Source organism: Cokeromyces recurvatus (genome assembly GCF_025118155.1).
Source record: "Cokeromyces recurvatus strain NRRL 2243 chromosome Unknown BX663scaffold_25, whole genome shotgun sequence".
NCBI lineage: Eukaryota > Fungi > Mucoromycota > Mucoromycetes > Mucorales > Mucoraceae > Cokeromyces > Cokeromyces recurvatus.
In genome coordinates, this window is record NW_026251411.1 from 35,728 (window position 1) to 47,783 (window position 12,056).

The window sequence follows — 12,056 nt, forward strand, 5'->3', positions numbered from 1 at the left end:
CATCATCACCATCTAATTGGATTGCAACAAAGATGAAAAATAAATTTGCAAACTTTATTGAAGATATCAAATCTTCATCTTTATCCAGTCAAGATCCTATAAAGAAAGCAATGATGATAAATAAGCGTATGGTGATTGTTGGTGTTCATGGTTGGTTCCCGATGAAGGTAATCAGATCCAAAAGAAGATACATTTATATAATATTATTATTACTCATGTATGTATATCCTATCCTATCCTATCATTAGCTGGTTCGTAGTATGATTGGTGAGCCAACTGGGACTTCTATTAAATTCTGTGAGCAAATGTTGGCTGCAATAAAACTTTATTTTCAGTCAGAACACCAGGTCATATTACCTGATGATGCTATTACATTAGTCCCTTTAGAAGGGGAAGGCAAAGTAGAAGATCGAGTGAATCATTTATATAGTCAATTGTTGGATAATTCTGAATGGTTAGAGGCTGTCTCATCTGCAGACGTCATAATGTGGGCTACTCATTCACAAGGTACACCTGTATCACTCATGTTATTGCATCGTTTGCTAGAAAGAGGTCATGTTCATCTTATTCGACAATCCATCACTGTTTTAGCTATGGCAGGCATTTCTCAAGGTCCTTTTCCTGCTTTAAAAGGAAATTTAGTTGTAAAGGTAAGTGATATAAATAGATATATATGTATAAATAAACAAAAAAAAAAAAAAAAGACACCATATCTAATCCTAATTACCAAAGTAGTATTTTGAGGCAGATGCTGCTCGTGAATTATTCGAGTTTATGGATTCAGAAAGCCCTATTTCAATTAAATATCGACAGTCTGTAGACTACGTATTAAAAAATGGAGTTAAAGTTGTCTTGACTGGCTCAATGCAGGATCAAGTCGTACCACTTCATTCAGCTCTCATGTCCTCCGTCCAGCATCCTTCTCTCTTACGAACGCTTTATATTGATCATCATCTTTATTCTACATCTGATAATGAGTTTTTGATTCGGTTGATTGTTTTTGCTTTACGGTTACGTAATATGGATTTATCTGATCATGATCTCTTGGTCTATTTAAGTGATATACTTGCAGGAAGTTTATATGTTCTCGAAGGAGGACATTCCACCATTTACGAAGAGATAGGTGTTTATTTAACTGCTGTTCAATATACATTTGGAACTGCGCCTTTTGGAAATCGTATACGATCTGTACATTCTTCTCCAAGAACAACAGGACCTGAATCATCCATTCTCCTAGAACCCACCCTAATACCCTTTACTGCTAAACAGCAATTGAATCCATTTTATTTACCTTGGGCTTTGCATGCTATTTGTCATGATTCAAATATATTAGAAAATACGTCTCTTAAAGAAGACTTGTCTACCATGTTGACTTTATTTAAGAAATGGGAGCCCACCAGTACTCGTTTAAAAGAGCTTAAATTTAGACTAGATCCTTTTAGAACATTTAAACTATGATACTAATAATAAAAGAAGCATCCTATAATCGTATTTAACAAAAAAAAAAAAATCATTCCAATTTATAAACCATAGTTACCTTTTATAGTAGTATTGAAACTAGATTTTTCCACTTTCTCATGAATGAATCATAAAACTACTTGATTCTATTCCTATTAACAAAAAGTGGTTTTATTCTTGTAATGATAACTTTGAGCAACTATTTTATCTAGAATCTCATCAATATTCCATTTGAAATTTTAACCCAGTAATTGAAACAAAGTGATCTTGGTGACAATTCCAACTTTGTTCATCTACATTATAGAATCACATTTTGCAATAGAAAAAAAAAGTATGTGTGTATGTTTGTGTTTTTTTTTAATTTAATAAAAGAAGTACAAATAAATTAAAGTTTACCGGTTTTCCATATAATTTACATTTCCTGTAATAATGATTCCTCAAATTAATATAACGACAAGTGAAGAGTATTCCCCCTTTTTTTTTTTTTTCTTTTGGATCATCATACAATAGAATAAATTCTAACATGTTAGGATATAATTTTAATAAAAAAAAAGTGGGTGCATTTCACTTTAACTTACTCGACATCATCAATCAACATGCATTTGACATTCACATGCACACTATTATCACTTGGTAGCTTATTCTATCAATCTACTTTATCGTATTCACAATTACCTTTTAGTCTATATCAATTGACCCATGTATCTGCTACTACTTTTTTTTTTAATAAAATACTAAAATTCAAATATGGATCATGTTAGCATTCTTTATCAAACATACTAGTAAACTTTTTTTTTTGGGTTAAAATATAGAAGCAATTTATTTATTTTTAAAAATTTTTGAGCAATAATAAAAGAAAAAAAAAGTAATCATAAAATAAAATAAAAAAAAAGTAAATATAAAAAAAATAAAAAAAAAGGTAATCATAAAAAAATAAAAAAAAAAACGTAATCATAAAATAAAATAAAAAAAAAGTAAAAAAAAAAAGAAGGGCATAAAGTAAATATAAAAAAAAAAAAGTAAAAAAAAGAGGGGCATAAAGTAAATAAAAAAAAAAGGGGGCATAAAATAAAATAAAATAAAAATTATATACAAAAGAAAAAAAAATATTTACAAAGATATATACAAAAGAAAAAAAAATATTTACAAAGAATATGTACAAAAAAAAAATATTTACAAAAGTATATACAAAGACTATTCACAATATTTACAAAGGGTGCCCTGGCTTCAGTAGTAGTAGCAGTTTTGATTTTCTTGTAACAAAAGCCTCCTTCTCACTGCTTTTCGGAAGGCCACCACCGACCTAGAAGTTACCAAAGATTATTCCTTCCATAGGATCACCGTCGGTGGCAGCCAAGACCATCCCCTCAAAGATTTCGCAGAGGAAATCTACGGGATCATCGACCTCCATGAAGTCAATGTCCAAATCCATTTCTTCAGACTTCATGGAGGCCGGAGAGGATGGCCCATTGAGAGAGACCATGTCAGCAGCGAGAGGAGACTCTTCAGGGGAGAGCCAGGACACCCAGGAAGCAGAGGAATCCCCTTCACCAGGAAGAGGAGGCGACCAGCGCGAAACGACATCTTCTATTGACAAAATGGTGGTCTGTTGACCACCATCTTCTTCTTCACCAGGAAGGACAAACGACCAGCGCGGAACAGGTTCTTCTTCACCAGGAAGTGGGGGCGACCAGCGCGAAACAGCGTCTTCTTCACCAGGAAGTGGGGGCGACCAGCGCGACACAACATCTTCTCTTAACAAAATGGCGGTCTGTTGACCACCATCTTCTTCTTCACCAGGAAGAGCATACGACCAGCGCGAAACAGAATGATCTTCTTCACCAGGAAGAGCATGCGACCAGCGCGATGTAGAACGATTTTCATCGTTATCAAGTGAACCAGCACCAAAGGGAAAGGCGTCAACGCCATCGGAGGAGAGAGGAGGAGGAAGAGTATAAGAAAATAGACCAGCTATATCGTCGGATTCATCACCACCGGCCTGCCAGGTGGTGTGAGGAGGAGGAGGAGGAGAAGGAAAGAAAGTAGCCGTCAAGGCCGCGTAAGCAGTTGAAGCCGCTGTTGAAGCGGCATAGTAAACAGTTGATGCTGCTGTTGAAGCAGCGGACGAAGCATAAGAGCGAGAGAAGACTATCATTTGTTTAAAAAAAAATTATATTAGAATCATAGCAATGATCACCCCTTTTTTTTTTTCTATATCCCATATTTTATATATTATTAGTATACTTACAGTTAAACATTTTTAGAAAATAATTTAATTAAAGAAAAAAAAAAAGGGAAGGAAAAGGAAATAAAATGATTTTTTTTATAAACTCTTTCATTCAGTAAAGAAAAAAAAAAGAACTTTACTCCTTTTTTTTGTCAAAAAGTAAAGAAAAAAAAACAATGCATCACGTACAATTTTCCTTTTTGAGATCAATTTGATTACATGTTTTCAAAAAAAACTATATCTTGTTTTCATATGCAAAATCATAATAAAAAAAGTGTGGGAAGAAGAACCAATTAACCGGAAATTTCCTTTTTGAGCGTGGTTTTTTCGGATGTATGAATTTCAGGAGAAAAAAAAAAGACTTATGCTTTAAAAACTTTTTTTTTCATTCAAAAAAAAAAAAAAAAAAAAAAAAAAAAAGCGCGATTCTTTTTTTACGTGCTCAAAAAATAAAATTATGAAAACACTTTTTTTTTTCAAAAAAAAAATGGGGGGGGTGTAACAAAGAAGTGTTTACACTTGCCCAGTTTTATACTTTAACTCATCATATCACATCACATCATTAAACAACATATAATACATTTTGTCTTTAATTTTGTATGTATTTTACTTTTAATTTATTATTATATTTATTTTTTTTTCTATGATTTTATACTATTTTATAAAATAAAATGTAAAATAAAAAAAATATGAATGACTAGTGTTAACGTGAGCCAATATAATATGTCACTTTTTATCATCTTTTTGGAATGGGGGGGTTTTTTTAAAAAAAAATGCATGTAGACATCAAAAAAAGTTGTACCTTTTTTTTTTGAAGTCAGTTAATGCAGCAAAAAAGAATTAAAGTTCAGTAAAAAAAATGTGTCAAGCTTCTGCCTAAAAAAAAAAAACAGGAGTAAGTTATTTTTTTTGTCAAAAGTTAAAAAAAAAACAATGCATCGCGTACAATTTTCCCCATCAGAATAAATTTGAGTTCATGTTTTTTTTTTAAAAAAAACAACATCTTTTTTTTTCATTTGCAAAATAATAGTTAAAAAGGTGGGGGGAACAAGAACCAATTAAATAAAAATTTCCTTTTTGAGCGTGGTTTTTTGGATGTGTAAATTTCAGGAGAAAAAAAAAGACTAATGCTTTGAAAACTTTTTTTTTTGAATGAAAAAAAAAAAAAAAAAGCGCGACTCATTTTTTTTACGTGCTCAAAAAATAAAAATTATGAAAACACTTTTTTTTTTTACAAAAAAAAAAAAATGGGGGAGTGTAACAAAGAAGTGTTTACACTTGCCCAATTTTAAATTTTAACTAACTATTCATATCATATTACATCATTAAACAACATATAAGGCATTTTGCTTCTAATTTTGTATATGGTTTACTTTTTATTTATTATAATACGTAATTTATTATTATACATAATTTTTTTTTCTCTGATTTTATACTATTTTATGATATCATATAAAATATAAAATGTAAAAAAAAAAAAATGAATGATTAGCACTAATGTGAGCCAACATGTATCTTTTTACTACTATTTTGGAATGGTTTTTCCTCTTAAAAAAATATATACACATAAAATCAAATTGTACCTTTTTTTTTTTGGAGTCAGTTAATGCAACAGAAGGAAATTAAAGTTCAGCTCTAAAAAAAAAAAAAAAAAAAACTTGCGCAGACAACCTTTTGAATTTTATGGGGTTGACTTAAACATGTTAACCTATATAATGTTTGACTGCCTAAAATTATATGAATAAATTATTTTACACACAAATAATAATATATGCTGTCCAATTTGACAACAGCATAGACGAGATAATGATAAAGAATTTTATTTATTGATTTGTAAATAATGGTATATATAGAGTATATAAAATAAAAAATATTATGTTGCGGTATGATCTATAGTATACATTATACAAGTATAAACTAGAGTATATGACTTTAATATATGCTTAATTGACGGTATGATTTAAAGAAGAAAAAAAAAGAAAGAAAACTAAAAAGAAGTACAGTATAGTTTGTGACTTGTTTATTCAATGTAAAAAGAATGATATAAAGACTATTTTGTGTCTATACCAATTGCTTGTATTTATATTAATGAGTCTTGAAACAGTGTTAGTATTCAGCAGATATATACGTATTGTTGATTCAAGCTACTGATTTATATATATTATTATCTATTGGGCGTTATAATGACCTGATTAAGGTTTTAAATTGTTTGATTTAAGTATAGGTTCCTGATGTCTTTTTATATTTTATTGTATTGGATCAAAGACGACCTGAATCCTTTGTCAAGGTTATAAAAATATAATTTATACATCTAGACGATTGAATGTCAATAAGTTTTATATTATATTATTTATAAAATGTTATATACAGTAAGATATGATATATTTTATCGTTTATCCTGTGTTATGTAATCCATCTTTTATAATATTATTTATGCTTATATCCAGAGCTTATTCTATAGCAATTCCTTTATTAAGGTATATTTTATACACACACAAAAAGAGGATAAATTCAACAAGACAGCATCTATTTGAATATGTGTATATATAAAATGATTTTATTAATTTTGTTGTCTATTTTTTGTTGTCAAATAAATCATCATTTTCATGTCATGTTTAGTGTTTGTTGTATAGGGTTGATGATAATGTTGTCAAATAATAAAAATGCATCTGTTATAATATTATATGCTTATCATATACACATATTTTTTTTTTTACTATAAAATATCCCTCTTCTTCTATAAATGATACGAGTATACTACATGTATGCATTTTCTTTTCTTTTTTCTATTAAATAAAGAATTTTATTATAAGAGTAATAGTAAGCAAGATATATAGTATAATGTGAAAAAAAAAACTATAATATACGCTGATGATCTCTTCCCTCCCCCCCTTTTTTTTAATTACTATTATGCATGAAAAAAAAATTGTAGCCAATAACAATTAATAACGATGATGAATGTTGTGACCTTTTAATTTTATTAGTTTATCTGAGATTATCTGTTTTTTTTTTTTTTCTCTTTTCTTTTCTTTTCTTTAGTTCAAACTACATAGTAGTCACTACATAGTAGTTGTAGTAAGTTATTAAGAGACATGGATGGTACGATTCATACATGTTGCCCGTGCCACTATGACTGTGGCATAGAAGCTTTTTTTAGTATTGGAGTCCGCTTCAGTGCTAGAGGAAGTTAGTCGACTGTCCAGTCACATTTATCCATATCATGTCCTCTTCAATAGCTTCTACAAATTGTCGGATTTTGGTACCAAACATATCCCTAACTAGGATTAGATTAATATTTGCATTCAGCTATTTATCATGATCTATATGTGTATATATGTTCTATATATATGTATATATGTTCTATATATATGTGTATATATGTCCTATATATATGTATATATCGTGAGCACGTAATTAAAGTGTTTTAGCAGAGGCATACATCAATACTTTTATTATTATTATTATTATTATTATTATTATTATAAATGAAATAAAAATTATACTATTTTTTCCCTTTTTTTTTTTTAAAAAAAAAAAAAAAAAAGAGGAGAACGTGTTTCACATTTATTAGTGTTATTTGACTTTTAAAATAACAAAAAGAGAGTCATAGTCAATCTCTAACACAACTTTTATAGTATTTGTTTTTATATAAATTGTTTATTCTATTAAATTACTTTAATTTATAATGGACAAAAAAAGAAAAAAAGATTTATTTATGTACATTTGTATAAAAAAAAAAAAAAAAAAAAAACTATCCGTGGTAGACATAAAAATAGAGTAGCTATGCACATAGTATATTTGAGGAATGAATCATCATCATTAGGATGTACATAAAATCTTCCACGTAATATTAGTAGTAATTTTACTTGAAAAACACCTGTTTAAAATTACTATAGAGTCACTTCAATTGTATATAATGCAAGTTAGAGAAACAGGTTATATTTTTATTACATATTCGCTCCCAAAAAAAAAAAAAAAAAATGTATGTATGATTATAATGTAACAAAGATTTGCGTGCTTATTATATAACGTATGGAAATAATAAAATGTAAATAATATATACTTCTTTTTTTTTTTAATGAGTTTGTTGAACTGAGCATAATTCTGGGTTACAATGACTTGTAAAACCAGTATTATCAGATTCAATTTGAAGAGTAGAATGATGTACACCAAATAGATCGCAAATGATATGTTGACCTTTAGATAAGACCTCATCATAACTACAAACGCTTTGATCTACTTTAATATGAGCAGTCAAAGAGTATTTACCAGGAGACAAAGTCCAAACATGTAAATCATGTACAGCAATAACGCCAGGAACTTCTAAAAGGGATTTCTCAATAAGATCAGGATGAATATTACCAGGAACGCCTTCCATAAGCACAGCTAATGAATCTTGTACGAGATGATAAGTTGTATATAAAACTAAAATTGAAAACAAAAAGGTGCACATTGGATCAACAATGGTATATTCGGGTTTAAAAATAAGAATAACTGAAGAAATCAAGACGCCTAAAAAAAACACACATAATAAAATTAATCATCTTTGACTCTTTATCCCTCTTTCAATCTTACCAACAGATGCTAATAAATCACCAAGAACATGAAGAGCAGCAGCTCGAAGATTAATATTAGTTTCCTATAAGAATATATGAATACCAAATATCCACACTCGAAATAACTATTATATGTCTTTATATACCTTATGAGGCACATGAGAATTGGTTTCATTACCAATGGTTGTAATTGAATGGTCTTCTTCATCATGAGAGTGTCCATCATGAGAGTGTCCATGATGATGTCCACCTAATACATAGGCCAAGCTAATATGCTTATTAATATACATGTATATTTTTGTATGAATAATCAAAACTTACATGACATTTACCAAAACGCCAATTATAGCAGTAACGCACATCTAAATTTACATTGAAAAAAAAAGATATGAATATAAATCGTAAAAATCATACACAGTTTAATCATACCAACTTAGCATTGATTACTTGAGGATTCTTTATACGTTGAATAGCCTCATTTACTAAGAATCCTGTAAGAATCCAAATAGTCAAAACAGAAACTAAAGCAGCAATCACTTCTGCACGATGAAATCCAAATGTATGCTCTAAAAAAAAAGAAAAAACATCCTCCTAAGTAAATGAGATTAACAATAACCTTTAATTAAACCTTACTTTTCGTTGCTGGCTTCTCTGCCAAATAAATAGCAACAAGAGCGACGATAAAACTAGCAACATCTGATAACAAATGAAACGCGTCGGACATTAAAGCTACATACGTTTTAAAATTTTTTGTTAGCAGTGGATTCCAAGTAAAAAAAAGGCCTTTTCTTCTTTTTATAGTTTACCTAAAGAATTAGCAAAATATCCGGCAATTAATTCAGTTGTAAAGAAAAGACAAGCCAAGCCAACTGCAAACCATAACTTTTTTTTTGTTAATGCTGCTGCTGAGCGATCCTTCAAAGTCACATTTGTACAATTTTGCTGAGTATAGGTATAAGACACTACATTTCCATCACTTGGAAGTTGAGCACCTAAAAGTGGTGCTCTTTCCGAATTCGAAGTAGTCATCTTTTATCGAAATGAATGTGTTTGTAAGAAATACTAAAAAACAAAAAAGAAATTAAATAAAAAAAAAAAAAAAAAAAAAAGTTGAAATTATTTTATTTTTAATTCAATTTCAGCCAAACAAATTCTATTGTTTTGAAGTCAAGTATATAATAAATACTGTCAACAAAATAAACAAATTTTTGTTAGTAATACCTCCCCCTTCCAAATACAGCTTTTTTAAACCAATCAAATTATTATTGAACACATGTATTTTGCCTTTCTTTCATTTTTTTAAGACATATTACCAAACAGTAATCCTAAACTAACAAAGAAAAAAAAAGGACCCTCCCCCCTTCGTAGACTCCTTCCATTCCAATTCAGCAAATGAGTCATCATATTGAATGGCAAAAAAAAAAAAAAAGGAGAGAGAGAGCTCCTCCAATAAAATAGATTTCGATAAAATTGAAACCATAATCGATTTTGAGTCTGTCTTACAAGTTAAAATGAAAAATATTATAAATGAGTCTAATGTTTTAGTGAAGAAAGTTACTCCAAGAGACAAGAAGCAAATATAGTATATATATATGTATGTATGTATATATATACTAACTAAACTAGATTCAAAAAACAATATGTACTCTTCAGGGGGTGAATCTTTCTATACCAATGATGGTAGAGTTGTGAAGCATTCTGCAGAGTTTAGTTTATGTCTTTTGTTGCAGAATTTAATAAAGACAGTAATACTGTACTACTAGGAAACCTTCCCAAAAAGCAACCATTAGCTCATAGCTCATATATTTATACATGTATAAAACACAATAATAAATAAAGATAAAAAAAAATACTACTGCAATCAAGTAAAATTGATGTAAGAAGTCATATTTTATATAGTAAAAATAATTAAAAAAAAGGGCCGATTTAAGCAACAGGTAATCTGTCGTTATCAGTAGGACAATACACCTATCAAATAATAATATAGAAAACGATAAGTTGATATATTATATACATTTAAATCATTTTCTTATTTACCTGAAGTTTATCATTAAATTTCATGTCTGAAGGCTTTGATACACTCTTTAAGAACATTTGATTCCAAACAGCCTGTATACATTTTTAACATACATGAGTCATATATTCAATTGTTAGAAATTTGATTTACCTTTGCAATCCATCGATGAGCCTTTAAGCTGGGATGGAAACAATCAATATTACTATAAGTTAGTGTTAGTAAGCATTTTATTCTAATTTATACAGCCATATATGTATGTAAACCTTAGAGCATCAATAGGGAAACTTGATAAATCAATAGGCATAGGATTATACATAACAGCAAAGGTACCATTGGTCGTTCCTTTATATTTGTTAGCAATAGCTTGTAGCTTTGTATTATAAGCTATGTTGTAGATATAAATATATGAGATTGATCCTATTATATTTGTTTAATTATTTATTTATTTACCATCAGAAATTTTGTCCATGTTAGCCATGTTTTCAGCAGAACTAAAACACTCACATTCATCTGTATTCTTTAAGAATCCGTTAGGTACACAATAAGCATTTCCATGAGTCAAGGGATATACTCCTGATACTTTAAAAGTACCCACTTATTTCAAATAACAGTTAGTTATATATATAAAATAATTATACATGCATATATATATATATATATTTACATAAATTCACAATAACTTTTGGTACTTCATCTTTAATACGTTTAATGGCTGCTTCAACATAATTTCCATACGCTTCGGGAGTGACATGATTAACACTAGAGCCAGTTTTACAAGTATTACATTGATCATTACCTATATTTGTATTTATAGTATCGTTATAATAAAAATGTCAATATATAATATAGATGAATACTTTACTGCCAATTTGAATAGTAATCATTTTCCAATCATTTTTATAGCTAGTCGAAAGGATATAAGACTTCATACCTGTAATGGCAGAAGAGTTAGAATCATATACAATTATAAAACTAGAACTAGATTCTTACGAAGAATAAGATAGTCCAATTCATAATCCAAGTTCTTGGCAATGGCACCACTTTGAGCACCATTTAGGTTATCCCTTAAAGGTCGATCTATCATATTTACAAGTCATTACTATGAACGATTATTTAATTCTATGAATTTAACTGACTTACAAAATGATAGTGGTAAAGTACAATTCCCACCAGTACACAATGAAGCAAGATGGGAAAGTACAGAGGCGCCTTCAATATCTGGATTATAGTGTTTCATAAAATTAGCAATAGTGATCGCATCTGTATCACCACCAACAGCATAACTTTTGCCACGATATTCAGTTATAAGGCTTATATTAATAATTCCGGAGCCTTCATAATCAACACCGTGCATACCGAATCCTGCCATGATACTTTATGTATGTAAATAGAATGTTATAGACAATCTAAATAAGTATGTACCTATCTCCTAATGCGCCTACAACTTTTATATCATCAATACGAAGATCTGTAATATCTTTTGCAGGTCCTGTTCTTGGAGTTAAAGAAGGGCAATCAGATATGGATGCTGCATTAAGAGCAATAGTACTTGCTACAAAACTAGAAAAAACAAATAATGGGTTTAAAAGTTTCATTTCCTTTTTTTTTTTTTTTTTTTTTGTATGTATGTATGTATGTATTGTATTAGATTTGATAGAAAGAAAAAATAGGTTTCTTTTATATACTTCATATCGTTACACTTCCTCCCTCCCTCCCCCCAATATCTACTCATTGTATATGTATAAATTTCTTATTCATATACATATTTGTTCCTTTGAATACGGTGATCATTATTGCG

General features: G+C 29.2%; 4 protein-coding genes across 4 annotated transcripts; 1 reads left to right on the plus strand and 3 right to left on the minus strand.

The window, feature by feature from the left end:
* Positions 1-305: 305 nt before the first annotated feature.
* Positions 306-1,458, plus strand: BX663DRAFT_439993 (uncharacterized protein; the record flags this gene model as incomplete). The annotated part of the gene is made up of 2 exons (XM_051523369.1): positions 306-641; positions 736-1,458. 2 exons carry the CDS (start codon positions 306-308, stop codon positions 1,456-1,458), a joined length of 1,059 nt encoding a protein of 352 aa, XP_051380063.1.
* Positions 1,459-2,761: 1,303 nt separating this feature from the next.
* On the minus strand, positions 2,762-3,716 carry BX663DRAFT_488575 (uncharacterized protein; the record flags this gene model as incomplete). Its single annotated transcript, XM_051524827.1, has 2 exons — positions 2,762-3,606; positions 3,707-3,716. The coding sequence occupies 2 exons, from the start codon at positions 3,714-3,716 to the stop codon at positions 2,762-2,764; spliced, it is 855 nt and encodes a 284-aa protein (XP_051380064.1).
* Positions 3,717-7,608: 3,892 nt separating this feature from the next.
* On the minus strand, positions 7,609-9,313 carry BX663DRAFT_518511 (cation efflux protein). Its single transcript, XM_051528877.1, has 7 exons — positions 9,048-9,313; positions 8,875-8,970; positions 8,671-8,807; positions 8,563-8,603; positions 8,388-8,508; positions 8,261-8,324; positions 7,609-8,197 (listed from the first exon to the last, which is right to left on the minus strand). Exons 1-7 carry the CDS (start codon positions 9,268-9,270, stop codon positions 7,761-7,763), a joined length of 1,119 nt encoding a protein of 372 aa, XP_051380065.1. The 5' UTR covers positions 9,271-9,313; the 3' UTR covers positions 7,609-7,760.
* Positions 9,314-10,118: 805 nt separating this feature from the next.
* Positions 10,119-11,871, minus strand: BX663DRAFT_477314 (uncharacterized protein). Its single transcript, XM_051524282.1, has 10 exons — positions 11,681-11,871; positions 11,399-11,631; positions 11,249-11,335; positions 11,121-11,189; positions 10,923-11,054; positions 10,709-10,852; positions 10,522-10,642; positions 10,409-10,460; positions 10,279-10,350; positions 10,119-10,209 (listed from the first exon to the last, which is right to left on the minus strand). The coding sequence occupies exons 1-10, from the start codon at positions 11,851-11,853 to the stop codon at positions 10,168-10,170; spliced, it is 1,125 nt and encodes a 374-aa protein (XP_051380066.1). The 5' UTR covers positions 11,854-11,871; the 3' UTR covers positions 10,119-10,167.
* Between the last annotated feature and the right edge of the window lie 185 nt (positions 11,872-12,056).